The sequence below is a fragment of the Trachymyrmex septentrionalis genome, unplaced genomic scaffold (assembly GCF_001594115.1).
Source record: "Trachymyrmex septentrionalis isolate Tsep2-gDNA-1 unplaced genomic scaffold, Tsep1.0 scaffold2, whole genome shotgun sequence".
NCBI lineage: Eukaryota > Metazoa > Arthropoda > Insecta > Hymenoptera > Formicidae > Trachymyrmex > Trachymyrmex septentrionalis.
In genome coordinates, this window is record NW_017305179.1 from 601433 (window position 1) to 628060 (window position 26628).

The following is a 26628-nucleotide window of genomic DNA, read 5'->3' on the forward strand; positions in this document are numbered from 1 at the left end:
ATCTGGTAGTTACACCAGGTCTGCGAGTCTTGTAGTTTTACGAAAGAAGCCCAAGTAGATTATATAAATTGCATCGAGTTAACGTGCTGGTGAAACTTGGTATTTGGCTTTTATATTTATATCATAAATCTCGGATACGCTTGTCATTAAAGAAACATTACTTTCCTTTCATTGTAAATTTAGCTGTAGCTATATCACCTTTTTCAAGGGCCATGCGAATCGTGTATCTTTTGTTTCATGAATATTAAATTATTTCCAAACGGTGGAACTTTAATGCACTAGGTGATTGTAAAAATGATCTTTAATAATTATCTCATTTCAGCAGCCTTTTACAAATAAAACGACATATACAAGGCAAGTTTAGTAATTATTAATACTCTCGAAAGTATTCAATGACTATTTAGCGCTATACGATATTAAAGAGATTAAAATGCTATACAAATCTAGTAAATGATCGCTAAATAAAATGGTAAATAGTTTAAGAGAACACTGGCTGAAGTACATGATTTACCTACGAATGCGATGAAATCATTTGAAAAAAAAGTACGCGAGTTAATTTTAAAAGTTTATGTAATTCTTGATAAATGCGATTTCACTGCTCTTTGTAAAATAGGCACAGATGTCATTTTTAACTATACTTTGGATAATACATAAAACTTTATAAAGAGATAAGAGTATATACAGTAAAATGTAATGTTGCATATTTTCTAAATACTTTTGCCGCATACAAAATGTATACTAAATTGAAATTGCTACACCGTTATTCGCTTCAACAAGTGATTTATAAAAATAAAATTTTACGTTACTGAACTTCGGATTAAAATTAATTTGTTTACAATATAGTAAGTATGCAGCAAATGTCAGATTAAAATACATTTTCATTCGATTTATTAACATTGTGTGTAATTTAACAACGTGAAAATAAATATTATTATTGCGACTGATTGTCATATACATATGAAAGAAAATGTGAAAATAAAAATGCACTTTTTTGATGGATATAGTTCATAAAAAGAAAATTTATATGAATTTGAATTTAGAAAACACATCTCGAATGTTATTAAAACAGTAATTATGAGTATTTCAGATCAGTTTCTTATTTGTCTAAATTAATAATTACTTCGAACTTCCTCTTCTTTTTTAATCTGAATGAATACGCACTTTTATCAATTACACATGTTTGTTGATCTTACTTTAGTCTTTACTTAATTGGAACTATTCGGGTGGGTATAATTTAATTCAAAAGTTGTCGGGTGCAAAGATCCCTATCGCTTGGCCGAAATTTTGGAAACATTCTTAGCCAGCTTTGGTTTGCAAATATTATTCTAACTAAAATTATCTTTACTTAAAAAATTATTCAATGTTGTTACAGTAACTTCGATACATTTACGATTAAAAACTTCTACATTAATATTAATATTAATACAATAATAATATATTATTATATTAATATTAAATATAATAATATTGATACATACAGTTTAAGAGTCAACAGGAATAACTATGAAGACCTTTGGTAAAGAAAAATTTCTTTAAAAAAATGATGGCTAAAAAAGTATCGAGAAAACCGTAATGTAATTGCGATATTCATATTCAGGAGACGCCTAAAGGATCGTATATAGAGCGTTTTTGAAAAAAGGTAAAATAAAAATTCGTTTTGATATCTCACTCGATCTGCACTATAAGTGTAGTTGAAATCAGTGACGGATTAAACATTTTACCACTCCTAAGCATCAAGCCGCCTCCAAGCGACTTCATTAATTTATAAATTTGATAAAAGGGAAAATGAATAAAAAAAAAAGGTTTTATATCTCTACATTAGTTGATGAAAACATTTAACAATCTAAATATTATAAATATAATATATTTTTAATTGCATATTTAAACTATCATTTCTGATAAAATATGCTCGGTGTAACTCATGCAAAAACGTTTGATTAATACATTAAAAATTTATCTTAACTGTGTAAACATTTTCTGTCTTCAAAAATTTGCCACCCTAGGCAAATGCCTTGTTTGCCTATCCGTCACTGATTGAGGTGCAGATAATTTTATCCATTATATTTTAAAAATTAAATAAAATCCAGCTCTATACGCGCCTTCGTAGCTTCATAAAAAAAGAAACTGAAAAGATTTCGTGACGTGATACTTCTAGAAAATAAAATATCAGCATGGAGACATGTTTCTCCATTACCAACGTTTTATTTATTATAATATTTTTAAGAATGAAATTGTAAAATCCCGCTCTTATCAAGTAGTTTCGTAAAACATTAGTAAAAAAAAATTTCATGACAAAATATTTCTTCTGCGCTACAATATATAATAGAGTGCAAATATGTATCTATACATCGCAAATTAAGTGTATATAAGTTTACTCGTGTCGACCCTTAATATGTTAATCAAATATTGTTACTCTAGAAATGTGATAAAATTGTAATTAAGTGCGTTAATTTTATTATAAAATTATAAAAGTAAATTTTTTTAGAGGAATATAATGTAAAGTGCATCGAGAAAAATAAGTCATTGATTACAACATATTGATCAGATAGGAATCCACCCGATTACCCAGTTAAAGTTAGATATTGGATATCGACGCTAGTTTAAATCTGTGTCGCATTGCTTGCTTCGTGATGAAAGACCTCACTACAAAACTTATTCTAGAATATATGAAGTTTGGTAATCGACGGTACAATTGGAGAGTCATCGGATAAAATCTGGCAACAATAATGTTGAGATAAGAGTTTTTGCACCGTCGGTTACGTTTCTTGCTTCTTTTGCGTAGAAATACTTCACTATACAAATTAATCTATGCTGAGGCTATGCGTTTTTTTCGTTCTATGGCTTTCTTTGTGTCGTTTACTTCGACATTGGCTCACAAATAATGTACAGCCGCTAAAAAATGATTATGTGATATGAATTTTTTTTCTTAAGCAGCTAGACCTGCATCCTTAGCCATACTGTAGAAAGAGCTAGATGGATTGCTAAGAAGCACTTCCGGAGAATCATATTCGACGATCAGACCTTTGTTCAATACGATTACCCTGAAACATTATTATTGTTTGAGAATAAGCTGAAAATAGAAAAGTTTTGAAAATAAAATATACTTAAAACAATTAAAAAAGAAATTAAATGAAAACTGGAATAATGAATAAATCTCACAAACAGAAATATTGTAAAGTATCGTGCTTCACAAATAAAATAATATAATTGTAGTACATATGTACAAATGCTCACGAAATACAATGTTAAAATAACTAGAAATATACCTGTCAGAATCTAAAATAGTGTTGAGCCTGTGGGCTATTGTGAGAACTGTACAATTCTTAAATTCTTGGCGAATGGTAGTCTGAATTAAATCGTCCGTTTCTAAATCAACTGCGGCTGTTGCCTCATCCAGTATGAGAACTTTCGTTTTCCTAAGTAATGCTCTTGCTAAACAGATCAATTGTCGTTGTCCTACGCTTAAATTCTCTCCGCCTTCAGTAACCTCGTGTAAAAGACCGTTTGGCAAATCTGAAAGACGATAATAGATTATATCCTTCAAAAGTACAAGATTTTCTAACGAAAGATCACGAAAACCGTTCATACTTTCTACAAATAATTTCAGATGAGCGTGCTCTAACGCCTTCCAAACTTCCTCGTCATTGTAACAATCGAAAGGATCCAGATTCATCCTTAACGTTCCAGAGAATAATACGGGATCCTGAGGAATGATGGTTAATTTCGAGCGAAGGTCGTGAAGGCCCAGCTTAGAAATATCGATATCGTCGATCAAAATCTTCCCCTGTGCTGCCTCAATTATTCTGAAAAGTGCTAATGTCATGGACGACTTTCCGGCACCGGTTCTGCCTACTATGCCGATCTTCTCGCCGCCGAGAACGCTGAACGTCAAACCATTCAGCACGAGATCTAATCCCTCCCTGTAGCGAACTTTGAAGTCCTTGAAGTCAACGCGACCGTGCTTAGGCCACTCTTTCGAAGGCGTAAATTCAGTATTCTTCCACGGTGCTTCTTGCGCGGTCTCGCTATATTCCTTTATTCTTTCTACCGCGACGATGTTAGTCTCGACGTCGGACGTCATGCGTACCAGCCAATTTAAGGTCTGGGTGATCTATAACAAATATAACATGAATACTCATACATGAAATACATACAGTTTTTTCATAAAGTATCAAATAAATATATAATTCACCGCTATAATAAGTCACCGCGCGTGTAACAAGTTCTTTAAGTACTTTTATTATCTTAACTTAACTTTATCACAGAGAGACATTCTATTTAATATGGTAGAAAATATCACATTGTGTATAATGTTAAAATGTCGTTTTTATGGCAAATATATCTTACTTGTAAGGCATAGCTGACCGATAGACCAACAAGACCTGAACTCATGGTATCTCTACCTAAAACAGCGAACAAAGCTGCGAAGAATATAATTAAATTCCCAACCATCTCTAATCTCACGGCCAGCCATCTGCAATATTATGTGTTCCAGTTAATAAATATGCATAAAAGAAATTAATTGCGTCATGCAAATATTTACCTGTTTGCAATAATGCTAGGGAAGTAACACACTTGATTAAAATCTACTCTATTTTCAGATTCATGGATAAATTGTTCTTGCACGCCGTACGCTCTAATTATTTGTGCACCTATATATAAATAATAGATTATTTTTAGAAATGTAAATTTTTGTTAATAAATAAAATATTACAGTATAATTATATGGTTTTAAATACGTACCAGTCACAGATTCACTAAAGTGCGAATATATAGGAGATCTCGACACGGATTCTAATCGTTTTAATTGACGCGATGTTGCAACGTAAAAACGTTGAATAAAATAATAAATCGCGCCTATTGGCAGTATCACCACGACAAATATAGGTGTACTGTAGCTTATAACAAAGAGAGTAGCTATCACCTGCAATGCATTTCAGCTATTAATAACACTGAAAAATATTCTGTTTCATCATTAATCTTATAAGATAGAAAAATGTTAGTATTGTATGCAAATATAAATTAGTCAGAGCAAGAAGACAAACATCTGTATGACAAAAAAATGTATATAAATAATAATAATGCAAAATTGAGCGAATCAGCTTCACAAAGATACAAATAAAAAAGAAACTAATAATATCTCGTGAAATTCTATTGAATGAAAGAAACACTCTCATATCTTTTCCAGACAGCAGTTATACAAAAACAAAAACAAAGTTAGCGCTAGTTGTTTCATAGGCCCACCAACATGTACTATGAATATGATTATCACATATATACATTAGACAAATACATATAAGCATTGGCGTCAAGATTATATTTAAGTCTCTTTTGGTCAAACTTGATACTGCTAAAATATCCTTTATTTCGGTACAGATAGAGTAATTTATGGACTGCAGTCGTTTTACGAGAACGGACACAATTATACTCGGTAACGGACTCTATACATTTAATTGTGTTCCAAATGTATTCTCAAAACCAGTTTGCAAAGCTTTGTAGACGGGAATTATACCCATCCAAAGTACAATAATATATCATACCATCATTATTCAGACACCTCTTAATAAATACAAATTATATCCAAGGATGACAATGATATCTAATCGCAGTTTAATCAAAGTTCTCCGGTGGAAAGTGATGGTATACGTGTGGAACTCAAACTGCGAGATCGAGAAGATAAAGGAAAAGCAATAAGAGATTCCCAACTGGTATTCTCTCTCAGCACGCTACGAAAGAAATTACCTCAAACAAGCAATAGATGGTATCAGAAATTTGTGGGGGAAGAGATGTATCCAGGACGTCCACGTCTTTAGCAAACCTGGAGATAATACGACCAATAGGAGTCGTATCAAAGAAGGTCAATGGGGCACGCATCACAGCACGCAGCATCACTATGTGCATCTGGCGAGCAGCCAACCAACAGCCCAGCTGCGGTGCCAAATCGCAGAAAAAGCTCGCCACCGCTACAACATCAGACATGGATGACTTTCATTGTAACCGCATCTGATATAATTTGCGCGATTTGTAAAAAAAAAACAGAACGATAATGAATAAAAAAATTAACAAAAACTTATCTCATAAGCAATGTGTTGCACGAGACATGTTACACGTAAACATATATAGTTTTTGATATTAGACTTAAACATTTATTTTTCTTTTCAACACATACGTTTATCGAAATGCCAAATGATATCTGTAAACAATTTATTTTTTTTTCTTTTCTATCGTAATGCTGCTCGATATTCAAATGCATTTGATAAATATCGTGAACTTAAACTACCGTTTTGACTTCATGTTATGCGAAGATGTGAAGTTTGCTGTGTGCATACCAGACAGGATATATATAGCAACAGGAAATATAAATAAATTACACTTCCTAGAAGGCAGAATCGTAATTAGGTGGATGTTATACAAGCAATAAAATAAAAAGCGTTATCAAGCACAAGCAAGACCATATCTGTACACTGAATATTACTGGTATAATTGTGTCCATTCCCTGAATGATTACTACACTATGGTTGCACTATGATTTATATACAATAGTCGTACAAATGATCACGACGATCGTGAAGTAAATTCAAATTAACAATAACGTTCTTAAACAAAAAAAATTTGTAACAACATAAAAAGACAGTAATTGGAAAAAAAACATAATGTAAATAGAATTCAATATAAATGTAAAAGGGGAACAATTGTAGAGTAAGTGATGTAAGAATGATAATGATTTGACAAAGCCAAATTTCGTCTTGAGTGATATTAGAGAATTTTTTGTGAAAAACTAAGACAATCGTCATTTTTTAGCATCTCCAACTCGTCGGATCTAAATACATTAATTGATAATAAACGAAAATGAACATCGTCAACGTAACATCTTCTGAAAAGGACAAACAAAGGATATTCTACTACATTATATTCCTGAAATGACTAAAACAATTGACATACACCGTAATCAACACTCAATCAATGAATTTTATGGTGCAATATGGCTGGATGACATAATGTAAAATCCAGCACATTCCCATGAACCACGTCACTCTTTCGTGACTGGAAAATAAAACCGAAAAAAAAGCTGCTCAGCGAGCTATTTAACATCACAGAAAAGATATGATTGGTTGATATGACTTAGGCATGTATATTTTCAGTTAAGTTCTAATAAACCGCCGGAATAAGAATTGTCGATCAATTTCATACATCTTTTTTTTTTTATTGTCCCATCAGTATTTTGTTTCAGATAGCATATACTAAAAAAAAAAAATGAAATAAAAAAAACGTATCTTTTGACAAATTTAGAAAAAAATTAAACTGAAGAAGAAAGCAGCCATTTAAAATGTGGCTGTTACCTGGCCGGCTGAATGCACAAAACGCACGGGTAAGCCGCTCGAATACTGTTCGAGCCAGGCAAGCAGCATCAAGGTAGATATTTCTTACCACATGTTCCTTCGTGTCCTTTCAAAGCTTGTCGATCCACCATGCTGTACTGATTGCCGGCAACTTCTTCAAGTTGCGTACCCGTGCCCATATACGCTTAACCGGCAGGTTAGCACTACGTTATTACATTTCGCCATTTCTTCTAAAATTCCAAGCTTTATTATTCAAAATAATGCTACATTCAAATTTCTAGTGAACAGTCAGACTCGAATTTTGACAGAATGTACATTCCTCAACGTACATTCTCTTAATAAAAATCCGCATCTTTTTTACTCTGTATCTGTCGTAAATAAATATATTTCACTTTATGCGTTTTTATATATTCAAATATACAGGATAATTACGCATAAATGCACGATTTTATCGATAGAAAGAAAAAAGATGATACTTTTTTACTTCGCAATTGTAAATTTATCGTTTCTAGTAATTCCGATCAACGTCAATTAATATAAAAACTGATATATAAGTTACTGATGGAACATAAATTACTTATCAGTATAACAGAAAATAACAAAAATATTTCGTGCAAGATGTCAATTCTAAGCAAATTTAAATATATACTAAAAAAGGAGTGAGGATATTGATATCTGTAGCAAGTATCGCTCGACAAATAAGAGACGTAGTAATATTAAATCCACACCAATTGTCACAGAAATTATTACTTATACAGTAGTACGTAGTTATATGAGAATATCATACCGAAAAGAGGCAAGTGATCCAAGAACGCAGATAAACCGGTAGGATATTGTCAATAACATCAATATCTTTACCAAGCCGACTAAGAACTCGGCCAGTCGGAGTTCTGTCAAAGAATGACATTGGGTTGTGAAGAACGTGTTGCAGCGTACCCTCGAAGATACGCTTAGAAGCGATTATCGTCCCTTTAGCCAGGAATATCGCCATTGCGAATACTGTCACGCCTACAACGATCGGTAATCAACTATGATTTATCGGATTAAAAAAATTAGACAGTTTTTACATATTAGACATTTTTGCGTCCGCGAACTATCGGATATACTGAATTTTTACAAGTGAGTGAATGATTAAAAGGCTCTACGATCGGCAATGTTCATTTTCATTAGTTGCTCATCACCTGATTTCATCTAAACGTTCATATGCAAGTTCCTCACTGCAGTCACACATAAATTGAGGTGCACATAATTAAAAAAGCAATAAATGTAAGTACAAATAATAAATATGCGAAGAGAAAAATAGGAGCGCGGTAATAACGCTAAGATAAGAAAAGTGATAAGGATGATACTTTGTATGATTGTACTGTGAGAAAGAAGTCACACATAGTATCTCATCAGGCATGCAAAAATAATTTTAATAACGTATGCTTTTGACAGTCGTCTATTAATCATTAATGGACATTAATGAAGAATAGAGAAAACCAGAAAGCTGTCATTATTACAAATATAATAAATCATATTTGTACCGATTGGTGGACCAGTGGTTCTGCTAAACATTGATTCGTGTAGTGATATACAGAGATTAAAACTAAAACTCTCTCGCATACCGATGCTAGACAAAACAACCAAGCCCTAATACTTGGAGGTAAAATGTTGTCTATTGTGTCAATATCCTTCCCAAAACGATTTAATATTCTGCCGGACGGCGTAGTGTCAAAGAATCCTAAAGGTGATCGTAGCATGGTGAATAATAACTCGGAATGCAGCAGTTTACTGCTCCGTAGGCAGCCGATAACCAACGCTGTCTGCGACAGCACTACAAAAGTGGCTGAAATTTAATTTAAAATAAATAAATAGTCTTATTGGAGGAAAAAATTCTTTGTTCTCTCTCGACACTACACGCTTGCAGTTCTACAAAAAAAATCTATTGTTTTGTGATGTTAACGTTTAAATTGACGTTTGACTTACTAATGTACGTAACTACACACTGTTAAATTTCGATGCCACGAAAACCTGCCTTATAGGAGATAACAAGAACAATGTGTCTTTGTCAATTTATTTAGTCATGTAACATAACGCTAACATAGCTGGCGTTAGTTATTAGCGGTAAGTTAATAACAAAACAGAAAACGAAACTAGTTATATTGTTGTCCAAGATGAAGAAAAATCGCACATGCGAGATACTACAGCTCGCATTTTCATCATATATTTAGCATTAAATGTGATTGCAACCCCACGCATTTATGACTCAGGTAAGCGTTGAGATATTAAATCAGTATCGTTTCATTTTCAAATTAAATTTTATTAACTAATTGTCATTATTATTGCACATTACATCATAATCTGACCAAGGAATTCGACCACATTTAATGCTAAGCATGTTTAATGTGTTTTTAAATATAATAAAAATTCAGGCACAATACATTTTATCAATAAAAACTTTATAGCCAAATTAAAAAAACAAACATAATGATTGATAAATGAGGAATATCTCAAATCTTCCTTCGTCTGAAGCTTGCTTAAATTCCTCTAAATTAACATGTATTATTACTTTACACCCATTTCAATTTACACGCAATTATCTGAGAAAATCAGCACAATTATTTTCCAAAATTTTGAGTTATCAATTTTTATTTAGTTAAATGATTTTTATATTATTAACATTAATTAATTTTTATATTCATTAAACAATTTACATTCATTTAATAATGATTTCAACTAAAATTTCCTAGACACACACACACACACATATTAGATGTATAATTATATCAATTAATCAGTATAGCATAGACTGATTTTCCGTTCTTTTTTTATTATTTTAAGATATTAATATGCCAGAAAGCTTTCATTTGTTTCTCTACTTCATGCTTACCATTAAACGTAAAAGCGTTTGTGCGTTATTAAAAAAAAAAAATTTTTTTATTTTCTATAATAAACTTTAAATATAAAATAATAGATGTCATGTGATTAACCCATTTACAGATATTAGTCGAATAGATTTAGTAAACGACACCAAACAAATTTTTAATGGATCATACCATGATCACAAAAGATCACAAGATCACAAAAAGATTACAAGAGAATTATATACAAATACACATAACATTCATTATATATATAATATCTTATATAAATATATATTATTTTTTCTATCTATTACTTTTTATCTATATCACCAAATTTTTGCTTGTAAAAAAGATAATTATAATAAAGGTTAATAAATTATTTAATAAAAAATGCAAATTGTACTGAACAAAAAAACATTTCAAACAGAAAAATGTTTCATGCAATACTAAAAAAGCGATTATTGGTAAAAAATGATTACTACGACACTTGCAATCAAAAACATATGGCTACCAAAAAGTTTCAATCTCTAATTGCTTTTGAATGTTTAGTTAGTAACGTTAGTATTTTGTAGACACAGCAAACCACATTCAGTTTGAGAGTTTTTGAAAGGAAATTATTTTATTTATTCTTAGAATTAATGCGTATGTGATGTACATATTCGCAGACATAAACTCATAACATTATCGGAATGAAAAAGTCACTACATTAATAGTTATTTATGATTTTTGAATTATTATTAACTCGGTTTAATATCGAGTTTTAGATATAAAAAAATTACGTTAAAATTAATTATACCCCAATGATGTGTAATCTGTGAGGGAACATGCCTTTCAAGTTACAATATGCTATGACGAGCAAAATTAAGTGTCATTGCCTGTTAACATTGTATTAAATGAAGTAATTGCCTTCTGCAATAGAAAAATGATATGTATATTTATACACGTAGCAGCGACAGGAATAAGCTTACCTGATTATCCATCGTAAACGCGAAATTTTATACAATACTGATCGAATCTATCTGACGGGCCAATGTGTTATAAGAATTAACAGAAACGTACCTTGACCAAAACCGAGCGCACCGTAAACCCCGAGGTACATGTCTCGCTTTGCTGTATCGAACGTGTTGTTTCCAACGGTCTGATCGTTCGACCATATACTGAGCCAAACGCTCGAGCCGATGCTGAACGATTGAAAGACCGCGTTCATCACGATTGTCGATATCGATAAGAACCATCCAATGGATTTCAAGTAGTGAGAGTACACTTTCCATTTTACCTTGTAAAAGAATAATAAAATGTTTGAGAATAAAAGCACTTGCAACTTTCTGTCGTGAAAAGCGAATTATGAAGACGTATTGTCTTTTTAAAATTAGAAAAATTAGCAGTGATCTTTCGTGCAACTTACGCTTCCAGTTTCAGTCTTCTCTACTTCTGTCAGCTTCTCCCCGATATTGTTAGGCTTCGGCACATCTTTCTCTTTTGATACACTAACACTATTGCTATGCACGTAATTCGCTGACTGTTGACTTTCTGTCGAGTATTGCCTATTGGTACACGTATATTATTTCGAGTTAGTAGCAAGCATACTTGCATCACCGTTAATTAAATATCATATTTATGAGATTATACCTTGTCAGAGAACCATTAAGTGATTTTCTATCAGTCACAGAACCGGATTCACTTAGACTCTCAGATATTCTAGACCGTACTCGAGTTAACTTTTGCTGCAACTCGTCCGCTCCCATTGTTGATTCAAGTTGCTGTTTGATTTCACGTAAATCGGCTTCAGAACCGTCATCAACGTGCACTGTTTCAAATTTGTCATGATTTTAAAATAACGATTTATCATTCACATAAAATATTAATAATGTTATAAAAATGGGAAGAAATTCAAAAAAACTCGCACATGCACATACTCTTAACTATAGCACAAAATAAGAATTCAAACGAGAATTATGTAAATAAGTTATTGGAATTGACCTAGAAGTAGAATGCGGTAAAAACTAAATACTATTAAATATAATAGTTATTAAGAACAATAAATACTATTAAAAAATAAAAATTAAAAATTTCATCCTAACACTCTAGTGACAAGGGGAGTATTTCTTATGCAAGCATACAAAGTAGGAAAAGGAATTGTAATTACTTTTTCGCGGACTTACGATTTCCAACTTAAATCCAGGAAAAATGTAACAATAAATTTTATAATAAGTATATAAAAATATGTAGCAAGAATTTAATTACATTTATAGATACCTTCTTGTAAGTGTTGTACTAAGAACTCGGCGAAAGCACCTTTCTTCTCCAGTAATTGTTTGTAGGTTCCACTCTCCGTTATCTCGCCATCTTTAAGAACAATAATGTTGTCGACCTCCGGCAGGTACGTGATGCTGTGAGTAACGAGTACTCTAGTTTTATTCTTCAACAGGCCGTTCGGACCTAACACTTTCTCAAAAATGTGTTTTCCTACGTGTGAATCCACCGCGCTCAGAGGATCGTCTAAGAAATAATTTTCGGAATCGTTATATACAGCTCTAGCTAAGGCTACTCTTTGCTTTTGACCGCCAGACAAATTTATGCCTTTCTCTCCGATCTCTGTTTGATCTCCCGCGGGCAGCATCTTAAAGTCCGGAGTCAACGCACACGCTTCAATCACACTATTATATACTGATTTGTTCAAGGCCTTTCCGAATAGAACATTGTCCTGCAATGTGGCATTTTGTATCCATGCTTGTTGCGAGACATATGCAATTGACCCCTAAGACAAATATTTAGTATCAATCTTCAAATCCCAATCTTTATCTACTTAATCTGAGGGATGTATAAAAATAAAACATATACTTTGTTTTTATCAACATTGAATTAAGAGTTACAGTCTTAGTTTATATTTTCAGATAATAAAAGCATATATAATAAAATTTAGCATTCAAAATTGAACATTACATTATTAAGTTACATTATTAATTATTCTTAATTCTTTCTCAATAAGACTGCTCCATATAAATGTAACATGTGAGATTTATTTTGCTGTTTTATTATTACGTTTGTTATAAAAAATATATAAGTTTTATTTCTATATTTCGTATTTCTGATTCGGAAAGAATACTCACTTTCGTATTTACTTTTCCGCTTATTTTATCCATCTCACCAAGCAGAGCGGATAGAAGAGAACTCTTGCCTGATCCCACTGTACCAACTATTGCTATTAATTGACCTTGTTCTACATGTAAATTGATATTTCGTAGTATTGGTCTCTCGATTTCTTCGCTATCCCAACAAAAGGTACCATTCTCAATTACTAACGCGTGCGCTAAAAGATGTATAAACATATTATATACATTATACATATTTATTAAATATATTAAACATATTTAAAAGAGAAAATTTTACACTCACGTTCCGATGGATCATGCTGTACATTGTTAGGATCTAATTCTTCCATGTTCATAAATTTATTAATACGTTTTACAGAGACGTAAGCCTGTACACGAAATTATTATAAAATATAAAACACGAATAAGGATGAATAAACAAAAACAGCTCAATTATGTGTATACATTACTTAAACTTACTTGAACTATATTAGTAATCATCATAGGCAGCATAGACAGTGGAAATCTTAGGATGTTGAACAAACTAAGTGAAACAAAGGCAATTGTACTATTTAGGACGTTTTTTTCGTCTATAAGTACGTAAGTTGTAAAAGATACCAAAGATACCTGCACATTTACAAAAAGACAATATTTTTAAAAATACAAAAGATATTTTTTAATATAAGTAATAAAAAATCTCGCGGAAAAAAATATTTATTGTTAGATCATTTTTTGGTAAAGTTTATAAAAAATTTTTTTTAAATACAGTAAAACTTTTAAAAAAATTATACTAAAAATTATAAGACTTTACTATAAAAAAAAATAAAAAATGAGAAAAAAGCTTTTGCATTACTCCGTAAGATACGTATTTCTAAGATTTTCAATTATGATGTAAATTGTTACTTTTTTTTTGTACGTATTTGTGTTATATATAATTAATTGTACTAAAAAACGTACCAAAAAGGGCGCGCACGACCATATAAAGCTCGTGCCAGCGTTAAGATATGCCGCTTCTTTTAATACTTGAATCTCTTTGACTCTGATTTTAAGTATCTGCTGCTCGAATGAAGGTTCCCACGCATAGAGCTTCAACACTTTGATACCGTTAAGTACTTCGTTCATTAATTTTACCCTCTCGTCCTTGCTCTTCATCTGTCTAATTTGTAACGTCTTCACTTTGTTGGCAATCAATGCGTTCACAGGAATAAGAATAATCATAACTGCTAAACCTGCCAATACAGCCGGCCCCAGTATGTTCCAGAGAAAATATAAAGCTAGAACTATTTGCAGAGGTGCCGACCAAATCATGTTTATATACGCAGTTAGATCCATGAATCTTTGAGCGTCTACGGACATTAAATTCACTATCTCGCCGAGTGTAGACTCTTTCCTCGCCGCGTTCGACATTCTCAATGCTTTACGATAAATTGCCGCGATTAGCGCGGTTCGTATACGCAGCCCGACCAAGAACATGCGATGAAAATATTGGGATAGTACCAGCGTTTGAAGCATTGCCGTAAGTAAAAGCAAGACAGAATAAAAATATCCTTTCCACATTGGCTCATCTCCTTCGATAAAACTAATCAAAAGCCTAAAAAAATATGAAAAAAGAGATGCATTTTACAAAAATGCGTGACAAACAAGAACGATTAAATTTTAAAAATAATTTTGTAAAATTCATCGATTTATATTTTTTTTCATATATTTTTTAAATTATAAAATAAAATTAGAGATAAAACTCAAGGATGTATACTTACTTCAATATTTGTGGACTAATAAAGGTCATAATATCTTGAATCAGTTTTAGAAATGCACCAAACATGAATGTTGCTCCGAAAGCTTTGCAGATAGGCGGTAAGATGGAGGCGACTTTCTTTTTCCGAATATTGTTAAAATCCACTTGTCCAGACGTTTGTCGATATGATGCTTTTACATTTTCTACTCTATATGTATAAAGAACGTCTGTTATAAAGGTTTCTATTATTAGGTTGGATGACAAAAATAATCAAGACGTGTTATACGACACATCCTACCTAAAGTATGTCCAAATCAGCCTTGTTAGCACAAGAAATGTATGAACGTGTTAAAAAATACTTTGTCGGAAAACATTACACTAATATACATTGATATATATTTATGATATATTTTTAAAATATGCAAATAATATGCTGTTAGTTATAGCGCTGATAAGATAACGCAGTAACATTCTAAAAGTGTATTATCACGAACAAACTGATTTTAAAAAAATTCTTAAAATAATAATTTTATAGATCAGCAAATTATAATTTTTAATAAATGTATGTTCAATACATATATTTTCTATCGAATCTACATACGTTATGTATTAATATTAATATAAAATATAAATTCAATATTTTCCTATTATTAATATCAAATTATTTATCTTATATTTTTTCTCGCAATTTTTCTCACAAATAAACGTTTTAAAAAAATCTTAGCTATAGCCATATTGATCATGAGTAATCTTAATTTCTACGAGAGATTCATCGATTGAACTTACTCGTCTGTCTTTCTCAAGTTCTTATTCCAATATTTGTCAAATTTTGGCACAATCTCCGTAGCCATGTCCTCTGGATTCATAGACCACAGATCGGATGTCTCGAGCGGTTTTCGGAAACCTTTCCATGCTAACGAATCAAACCACGCGAAAATAATTCTCGAAGGAAAAGAAGAACCTTGTTCTGGACATGGCGATTCAACCTGCGAGTGAACATATTTCAAAATTATTTATCAAATTATTCATCAATTTATTAAATCTTACAGTTGATGGTAAGATTTTATGTGTTTCTGTGTCTTGTACATTATACAACTAATAGCAGAAAGATTACCGTAGGATATTCAGAAAATTTAGGCTCTGCATCGACCAGAAAATTAAGTACGAATAATATCACTACTATTGGATAGTAGATCATGTAAGACACCAGTGAGTATGTCGGCTCTGCCTAAAAATAAATTATTTCTTCATGAATTGCATTGTATTATGTAACACATAATCAGCATCTTCTTTGTAAGATATCATAACAGGAAATGTGTGTGATAAGAAATTGTAAAAATACGATGCAGAAAATGCAATTTACAAATGTATCTTTACTAAATTGCTTTCTTTTATCAAGACGATAAAAATTTAACATACCCCTTTAATAAATTTGTTTACAAAGCTTCTATATTGGACGCATCCACATATCGCAAGGAAAAACCAAAATAGGAATAAAAGACCTGACGTCCGCATTCCATGTTTTCTGTTATATTGCATCAAAGTCGATGCTAACATCTGAAATAATTAGCAAACTTAGTTAAATGTTATATAGAAAATTTACATGACTAGTGTATGTGAATATGATTACTTTTTTCCCATTATAATGAATCAGAAATCTTTATTCTCATTTTTATTTTATAAAAAAAAAAGTAAAATCAAGTAATGATAATATTGTTAAAAAATTAATGCAAAAATAATTTTAAAATCTATTTAAAAATCTATTAATATAAAAAATAATTTGTACTTACAAAGCTAACAATTTTTACTATAGGTGTGTAATAATCAACACTGTAGACCATACGAAAAGTACTTTCATGTATCGCCACTCCTAAGTCAACTATGGAAAGTAAAATTAATCCTACTGTAAGTACTTGCTTAGAAATAAATAACCACGTGTACGGGACGTTTCTTCTTTTGCTATTTAATAGGTAATACGCTTCCATCGCTGAGAATATCCATAAAAATATACATGGTACCCATACTAATATCGTCTTTTGGAAGCATTCTGTTAGATCTGGATCGTTCGTGTACCATGTTAGATTAGCATCCTAAAACAGAAATTTCAACCGAAATGTTAATCTTTGTCGCAACACTTTAATTTTTTGTTTTGCTCTCCATTATGAGATGTCATAAAGCTTATAAACTTAATTTTAACAATAGATTTAACAACGATAGAGTCGATTTGTAGCAGATATCATTGTAGCAGAAATATTAATATATCATATATTTTTTCCATTATAAGCATTTAAAAAAAGAAAAGATTTTTAGTTTCAAGAAAATAAATTGCTAATAAATTTATTTTTCAATTAACTTTTAGTGAAAAATTCAATAAAAATTTAATTTGTGACTAAGAAATATGTTTCGAAAATTAGAAAGTTTGTAAATTATCAAGCTACTTTATTATGTAAAAATCGATATCAAACAAAATTAATCATCAAAACCATAAATGTACCACACAGAACAAATTAATAAGAATAAGTGCAATAAGCATTCGTTGCACGTGCATGTAACCTGATTCTCTCTTCATCATTTCTTTGTAAACGATATGAAAACATAAGTGCACAAGTTGCATTCACTTGAATTAATTTAATTAGTTTAATTTTTTAATTTAAATTCAACAGAATTCTTTGAAATACAATAAATTAAAATATTTCAAGGTTTTTTAAAGTTCAAGACAACTAAACTCCGAAACTACCTTAATCGACAATTAATTCTATTATTAATTCGACCAATAGAATATAAAACATTTCTAATTAATTATTTTACATAATTCATTAATAATTTTTCCGTGTGTTAAATAATAAAATATTAATTTGTTCGTGTGGAACAACGAAATAATACAGATACTATTTGTTACACAGGTTATTATGGGTATTACTCGTTATAACCCAGATAACATGCATATTGCGTAAGATATTTAAAAGACGTCTTTTAAACATCTTGCAACATAAATCTTATGTTATCTGGGAAGTTAATCATCGATTGAGATAATCGGAGTTTGATCGATCGTCCTTAAAGAAATATAAATTTACGTCACCGATATAAGTTTACGAAACAAAGATAACAAGACAAAGACGTGAAGAATCAACGATCTAACAAGAAAATCCACGGAAGAGTCTCCGCCTGATTTTGATGCGCTCGTAATACGTTGAACTTTAGATCAAAATAAGAGATACATATTTTTTTTATACATGCACTTTTAGAGGATAAAACATCCCTTTAAAGAAAATCGATTCTGTTCTTTATAGAAGCGAATATCGAAATAGAAAACAAATACAAACAAAATGTTAGAAATAAAAGTCGAATGATTTTAAAATACTCAATAATTGTAATTTAAAAAATTTTTATTTTTCTATAAAATTTATTAATTTCTAATTCGTCAATCGAGATCTATGCATAGTAATTATTTTGATGACTCAGATTGGAACGTGTCTTCGAAATGCCGAATGCTGTAGATAGTGTAAACGAACGAAAAAAAAAGGGGAGAGTCCGATGATATAAGTCGCTCCATTCGAGGCGCTGTCGTTCAGGAAATTAAACTATTATATAACAGTGATGTGGCAAGCGAGACAATGAGTCCGCTATTCAATTATTCCAACGATCTTTTCCTCTTTCTATTTTCCTCTCGCATCTCGTTTGTTCCGCAGTTATCTTCTCGAAATATTTTATTCCCAATAGCGCATATATTATGAAATTATTTGAAATGAATATATTCTGATCAAAATTATTCAATTACTTATTACCTACATTTTTATTGTGTTTTCTCGAAAAAACAAAATTTCAATTGAGAAATCCACACTTCAGTTTCATAATCTAAGTCTATTCAATTAAAGCGAGATCGATATAATTTTCGACATATCTTTCGTTTTATCGTAGTCCGAGAGATTACCGATATTTATTGCTTCACACATTCATTTTTTCCACAAACTTTTTATGCTCGTTTCTATTAATATAATTTTAATCTTAATTCAATTAACTCTTCATCTTTTTGGTATATAAATAGATTAAAAGTAAATGAATAATTTAAAAATTATGTCGGGTACGTTTTTGAAGAACAAACTGCAAATGCATAGCAATCTTTTTTCACTGAAAAAATTTTACATATAAGCCGCTTCCCTTTGAAAGACAAGGTCGTTTTATTTTTGTTATTTATTGAATGTTACTCTTTAAATTAGTTTGAATAAAATCTCACTCCAAAGAATAAAAACTGAGACAGTCATAAGAAAAAGTGGCTCAATTTTCAATCTTTAAGAGTGAGATTCTCTTCGGATTAAATTTGTATATTAAACTCATTATATTCAGATTAATTATCAAATGTAATTATTAGAATTAGATAATCGATTTCAGTTAAATGATTTAAATCCATTATGTTTAACTTTTATTTGTTACCAAAGCCTTTCGGAATTTTCTGCGACAATTTTTCAACTAATCAGCTGTTGACTTCAAAACTCATCGATACATACATTCGTGGCTTTGTCTAGTGTTCTTATCAGCGCAAAGATTAGTTCTCGGTATTGCTATATTTTATGTATTCTCCGAATAACATTCAATAGAGCACATCTCCCTGTCTCTATTCTCTCATACATTCCGACTTTCTTGCACATTCGTTAGAATTTCGACGTAATTAACGAATCCATAGATACCTTCCGCAATGGTCCCTTCAGCAATTGTCAAAACAGATTTCTAAAAATTTTAGAAAATATAAAAACAGGATAGAACGTTTGTGTCAACTAATCGTTTTTACCAAAGTAGATTAATTTTAATTTCGATTCAACTTATTCTTCATCTTTTTCCAGTTCTAAGATTTAGAAAAAGATGAAGTTAGCTGAATGGATATTAAATGAACCGAGTTTGAAATTAAATTATAAAGGAATGATTTCTCGGATATTCTCCAAGAAAGGGAAGTCGAAAATTATTGACTTTTGTCGACAATCGAAGATTCTCAAATTACATTAGCCATGAAATGAAATGATTACATTAGTTCATGAAAGATATAGTATTGCTCCAAGTGTTCGTTCTATACTCGCGCTCATCGTCACAGACAATTGCGCGAGCGCGGTAATTATTGAGTTGTTTGTCGCACACGTCCGATGCGCGTGTTGCCTTTAATCTCACGCACGCGGGATCCTAATTGATAACGAGTGCGATTGCGAATGCCAAGTAATTTGCGTAATTTACGGACGCGGTGATCAGATTTACACTCCGATCTCACGCGACTTATTTCCGTAATTTCGATTTCGTTAAAATCGCGCAATCGAAGGTAATGACATTGCTTCATCACGTCGGCTCTATAATCGGAAGGCGTGTTAATATGCGTACACGCGCACACAGCACGAAGCGATGAAGTGAGACGACAGGGTAGCGATATCACGTGATTTTTTCCCCTAGGAATGAAAACGCTGCTTCGCCTTGCTTGTATTTTTTGCACGATGCACCTTCGCTTTCTCTCTTTTCAACGTATTAAATAATATATTGTATCTATCTTATTTCGAGTGCAAACATTTTGGGAGATTTCGAGCAACGCGACAGACCTACTATTTCGCGTGAACATGAATCAGTTTAGAAGGTCAATCGTGCAACTGTTTCCCTAGAAAGCCGTGAAAAGTGAAAATCTTTTGTATGTGTGAATATGTACGAATGAGAACACAAATGCCTTGCCATGCTTTTTCATACTTCTCATGCTTTCTCACTCCTTCTTATGCTCCTTCTATGGTTCCTCCGAAACTTACAACTTTGGATGACAAGGCTTTATACCTCCACGTGTGCTTGCATACATACGTAAAAAATTTCACTTTTTACGTTTTCACTCTAGAGAAAAAGTTACGTGATCGATATCCCGTTCGCGTTGCTTGCACTTTTTTGCATTCAGACTTCTCTTCGCTTTCTCTCTCTTCGACGCGTAAAATTTTCGAGGATTTCAAGCAACGCGAACCGACCTGATAAAGGATAGAATAACGTTTGATTATCTGTAGACGCTTTCTAGCAAAAGACACAGATAACACGGTGTAACACGATCATTACATCATTGTTTGCAGTGTTAACAAAGACGAAACGATCCCTGTGTCATGTTATACGGCCTAGTTTACACAGTGCGTTCAGTCGGTGACCTATACTCTACATCTGGTCTAAATTTGACCCAAATACGATAAATGAACTGTTTATATCGTCGCGACCTTCGTGTTTAGATATATTGTAGGGTGTGAATTGTGAATTGTCTCATATTGGAAAGCACCATGCTTTTCTAAAAGATAAGCAGCCTTCGACACTCTTCGATCGACTTTGAAGGAGGTTCACGCGGAGTCGGAACTCGTCATTTTCGCTCCCCGTCCGCGGATCAATCGACGAGCTAGAAAGAGAGAGAGATAAGAATCAGTTGAAAGATTACACGATCGTGCGAAAAACGTCACATTTCCTAAAGAAAATCGCCACCCAAGAAGGTCGAACGATTCCAGGTCTTACAAGACTGAGAACGTCGTGCGGGATCTCAAGATGATGGACCGATCAACGGGTTGTTCTTCGTGAGTCCCGAGATGAAAATGTTTCCTGAAGTCCTAACGCGAAGGAATCCGAGGAATCGAGGAACTCGAAGAGAGGAAAAGGATGAGGAGTCGAGAGCTCTCAAGGAGTTGGAGCTCTTCTTGCCCTTACGACTCACCCAGAACTTGGTACCGCAGAACTGGTCCATGTCCATTCCGATCGTTTGATTCTGATCCATACTGACACATTTAAGATCCACCGGCGAGCAGGCTCTCGTGCGAAACTGAATCGTTCACAACAGTACCGCATACAGTACCGCACCTGTGATTGTCCTGATTGCAACAACCGCGCACAAGTGACCGAGAGATCGGCGAGAAGCGCGACCGATCTTTCTCGCTTCAGAAATCGCACTGTCCCTGACTGTCCCTTTACCCTGCGGCACACACGACGGCGAGATCAGGCGAGATCAGGCGAGACCGAGACAGACAGGCACGGGGAAATGTACACGAGGGCGGCAGAGAGGAAGCCCACCATACAGCACACGCGGCCGCTACGAGCGAATTATTCCAGTCGTGCCGTTGCCGTCACTGGCCGTCACTATTCTGCAGCTCTGTACAATCTGCACTCGACACTTGTCTGCACTGCTCTCGAGCTCTCTGAAGCTGGCCGCGAGAGCCCAACAAGTACAACCGCCGTTGATCACCGCGATTATGCCTGATTGTGGGCCAGATTATGTACCGCACTTAAACTGGATCAAGCATACACAAACGTATTCTGACGACTCCGGTCCGTCCGGGCCGAGACAGTCTGAAGACTGTTCGGAAATACCGAGTGAAAGTATCCAGGTATTCTCGCAACATCACCCACCACCATCGCTATTATCTGTCCGCGTATCATCGACGACAATCGACGACGTAACACTGGTGTCAGAAACGCGCAACCAATCACCGGATCGCGCGGGAAAATTGCTGACGCCGCGTCTCGCGACTACATTCACGTCGATCCGTGAAATCCGTCCACGTTGCGGGTCGGCCCCGTTATTTCGAATCTTTCCGCAAGACTTTTCTCACTTCTCGCGTAATGAAAATTACCGACGGTCCATCCTCTCGTCGGAGTTTTGAATGAACGCAACGGGAGGTAATTTCAATTCCGAATTATATTCTTAATAACACACTTTATTCGGGATACATCCTGGAGATGTTCTTAGGATGTTCGAAGAACGTACGGACGTCCTTTGAACATCCTCAGGACGTTCCCTGGAGGTCTTTACTGTTAGAGAGAGATGGCTTGGTCTGACAAGAAAAAAGAATGATGTTAATTCGATGTCTCTGATTTAATCTTTTTTTTTTTTAGTACATTAAACAATAGGTTGATAAATTTATTAAATGATGTTACTAAGATGTCTACTAATAGCAGAAATGTTGCATAATAATTTATTAAAATGATTGGAGTTTGATTAGTCACCCTCTCTCTTAGATAAAACTCCTAATCCTCCATTCGATGCATATCAACTTTTATGGCGGAGGCAATGTATTCCGAATCGAGTTAGTTTAGCTTATTCTTTTTCCTAGATGTTTGTAGCCCCGTAACTAAATCGAGAAGTGTTCTGAACCCGACATATGTGTGTGCCCATACATATAAAATTTTTTCCCAGTTTGCAGTTCACAAGTTCGTGAAATAATTACAAAAAGAAAATAAAAGCAAGCTCGTGAGCTGCAACTTGGGAAAAAATTTTATATGTATAAACAAATGTTATATTGACGGTTGGATTCGAAACACTTTTCGATTTAATTACGAAATTACCAATATCTAGAAAAAAAATAAGCTAACTCGGTTTGGAATACACCCACAGTTGAATGGAGATTGTTTGAACATGGCAAACTTTATCACAAGAAACACGATAGTTTATTATTTTGCGCTGAGTTGTGCAAAACAATAAGCGTAACATTGCACGTAATGATGTAATAATGACGTTGCCACATGAATGGCAAACATCACCAGATTGACATTTATCGAACAAATTTGTCTAATTTTAGCATCAGTATAAAGTTGACGATTGTATTGCTTTCTAAAATTTAGAATAAATCTCAAATTTAATTGCTATTGCTTCAAACTGAGAATTATAATAAAAATACACACCTTTGAAGAAATCAATTAATACTACAAATTATTGATCTTTAATATATTAAAAACGTTGAACAATTAATTTTAATATACAAAATATTGGAAATAATTATAATCATCACTTTCTAACATTAAATTTCTGTATAGATGGCCTACATATTTAATTGTAGATTTATAATTCTTTCAAATTCGTTGTCTCTATAATGATAATTTTTTAATTATATTTTGAATTACTATATATATAATGATATATTTTGGATACTTCCAAAAAAATTTGTGAAAATTTTTCTCTCGTTAAACAAATGCACGCAATACTCTCTAATTTGTTTTGCAAAGTCTAAAATCTGACTCTTTGAAAAAAAAAAGTTTAAAGAATGTCCGCGAGAATCTTGTCTTATTTACAATCGTGTGATAGCTCGGTATCAGACGGGTCAATTGATATCTTTTTTTTTGCCTCTTCATTCTACTTTCGAGCAGACATCTGAAATTCACAAATCTCGTTGTGCAATACTTTATTTTTATACGAATCTTGCGGTACCAGAATGACTATCGGAAAGCACATTTATGTAACCCATCGCGCGAATAAGAACCTTGAAGAATCATCCAGTCGCATATCTCGATTGTGTACAAACACGTACACAATACAATCTTAAGGATCTTTATTGTGTGTTATTAAGTACAAATTACTCGACACATACACTCGCGAAACGTTTCTTTTCCACATGCGTACCATCAACAATGTCGTCATCACGTTCCGCCGAGTTTCTCACTTGTGAGAAACTTTAATGTCAAAATACCTCCTAATAACAATAATTTATTATAATAACAATAATAAAATAATAAAATAATAAAATAATGTTAAATAAATTATTATTATTTAACAATATTAGTCTAACACATCTCTAATGTACAAGCAATGTCTCGTCAATGAATTGCGCTGATTACCGTTTTTTGACGAAAATAAAAATAATCATCAAAATTACGAGAATTGGAATCTCGTATAATTTTTCTAAATAGCGCAGAAAGTCCGAAAAAAATTTTTTCTTTTATTTCCCATTTAGGAAATGAATTCCCACTTCGTTCCATTTCTATTCTGAAAATATTTTCTGAGAGTCTCAATTAAAAGATTTCACTATTTTGTCATCAATTTCATAAGCTCTTTTTTAAATTCAAAGGATATTCTTTACTAGTCTTTTTCTATTTCTTAATTCTGTATAAAAATAAATCATACTTTCGTTTTTCGTTATGGAAATTATACTTTTATTAAAAGTACATATACAGTGAGTGCAAAATGTATTTGTACAAAGAAAATATTTTTTAAAAGAACTTTATCTTTAAAAAGTAAATATTATTGAGCGAAAAAAGAGCCGAATTGATGTTGAATCAACATCGATATGATGATTTCAATTTGACGTCGACGTTTAATTGACGATCATTTCTTGCCGTGTAATTAAACAATTTGTTCATAAAGAATAAAATAGACTGTATGTTTCTTAAAATTATATATACCAAAAAGATATTAATTGTAGAAAATATATTATTTACTTTTTGCTCTCACAGTAAATTTTGCATAATATAAATATATTATTTGTATATCTTTTTGAATTCTTTTTGAGTTCATATGTCTAACAAATTATATTAATTCAAATTATATAAAATAAAATAATTTAAAAAGATAAATATTTTTCGCGTTTAAATGGATTATACATAGTTGTACCATCTGGATGCAGAAATCAAATTTCAATGTTCTGTGTCATATGCGAAAAACAAAGAGAAAGGAAGAATGTTAACCACGACATATATCAAGATCATCATCATCTAAATTTAGCAAAATTATATCCGTTGACGAGTCGAAAATAATCCGCTGACACAGGCGGATGTAAACATACGAAATTAAATACGAATCCATGTCCAACAATACAATACGAGGTACTCGACTGACGTATCGCTGACTTGAGTTGGTATCTTCAATTTCTTTATGATAAGGATGATAACGTTTATCGCTTGGAAGAATGTGCCGCATCATATAACGAGCAAAAATCAACTATACAAAAATTTGTTGTTGACAACTGTTGTTGTGAATTGAAAATTGATGTCAAACGTTCGGTGAAACTGAAGCGATCTCTTCTGATTAACCCAATTGGTGATTAATTCAATCGGCATATTGCCTTCCGTAGATTTTCTAAAATTAGGTAATTCACTGATCCTAATCTAATCTCCCATTTCATCTATTGGCTTTCTTATTTCATTTCATCGATAAAAATCATCCACGTAACAAGATAGTACTTGATGTAATATATTTGATCATCGATTAAGTTAATTGGTGATTAATAGGATCTCTGTAAAATTATTTGCAAAATTTCTGGCTACAATTTATCGTTCCCAATCTAATCTTTCTTTCTATTACTAAATCAGAAATTAAAAATAATTCTATTTGCCCACTTCTATTTTAACAATATAAAATTATAAATATATTTGATAATAAATTATTATTGATTAAATTAATAAGCGAAATTAATTCGATCACTAAAATTGCTCGCAATAAAATTTCTGTGTAATACTCATTGTTTCCAGTCTAATATTTCTTTCTGTATAAAACAGAGACCAAAGATTAATAATTTTGACGAGCAATAAATAATTTAACTTTCCGCGTTAATATTACAAATGCTATTTATTGATCTTTTTTCCTTTTAATGACCAATCTCCTTCATCGATTAGTTTTGTCAGAAACTTTAAAACATTTCTCTTCATGTTTGCATTTTGCGGCTTCTCTATAACTTGTTGATAAAACATAAATGCTACTTCATAGTTATATCGTTAGATCGGCGATTAACTTGTCAACAGAGATAAGAATGACGACTCGCATCGGATAATTCGTCTATTTTTGTTACACTGCAAGGTAGATTAGCGCAAAATTACAGCAGTGAGCCAACTGACAATGAATTTCACAATGGATTCAGACATTCCTACAA

The 26628-nt window shown here is 32.3% G+C and overlaps 1 protein-coding gene across 3 annotated transcripts; it reads right to left on the reverse strand.

The window, feature by feature from the left end:
• Window positions 1–1898: 1898 nt before the first annotated feature.
• On the reverse strand, window positions 1899–21770 carry LOC108747438 (multidrug resistance-associated protein 1). 3 transcript variants are annotated; one of them, XM_018484895.1, is made up of 21 exons: window positions 21711–21770; window positions 16804–17103; window positions 16433–16570; window positions 16128–16241; window positions 15800–15999; window positions 15036–15221; window positions 14236–14869; window positions 13759–13905; window positions 13583–13667; window positions 13297–13496; window positions 12443–12944; window positions 11816–11993; window positions 11592–11730; window positions 11246–11462; window positions 5743–5963; window positions 4744–4924; window positions 4544–4652; window positions 4348–4474; window positions 3589–4111; window positions 3267–3513; window positions 1899–3041 (listed from the first exon to the last, which is right to left on the reverse strand). In XM_018484895.1, exons 1-21 carry the CDS (start codon window positions 21768–21770, stop codon window positions 2927–2929), a joined length of 4623 nt encoding a protein of 1540 aa, XP_018340397.1. In that variant the 3' UTR covers window positions 1899–2926. The 3 variants fall into 3 exon arrangements, with proteins under 3 accessions (XP_018340397.1, XP_018340398.1, XP_018340399.1); XM_018484896.1 differs by lacking the exon at window positions 5743–5963 and adding an exon at window positions 8128–8348; XM_018484897.1 differs by lacking the exon at window positions 5743–5963 and adding an exon at window positions 8948–9168.
• Between the last annotated feature and the right edge of the window lie 4858 nt (window positions 21771–26628).

What these genes read in the sequence shown, in the direction of transcription:
- LOC108747438 (XM_018484895.1), bottom strand. Translation starts at nt 21,770, where the DNA reads ATGGATCAGAATCAAACGATCGGAATGGACATGGACCAGTTCTGCGGT. An exon ending in CCATCTATTGCTTGTTTGAG is followed by an intron (nt 4,925 to 5,742) that starts GTAATTTCTTTC and finishes AATGCATTGCAG; the next exon opens with GTGATAGCTACTCTCTTTGT. An exon ending in CTTTAGTGAATCTGTGACTG is followed by an intron (nt 4,653 to 4,743) that starts GTACGTATTTAA and finishes ATTTATATATAG; the next exon opens with GTGCACAAATAATTAGAGCG.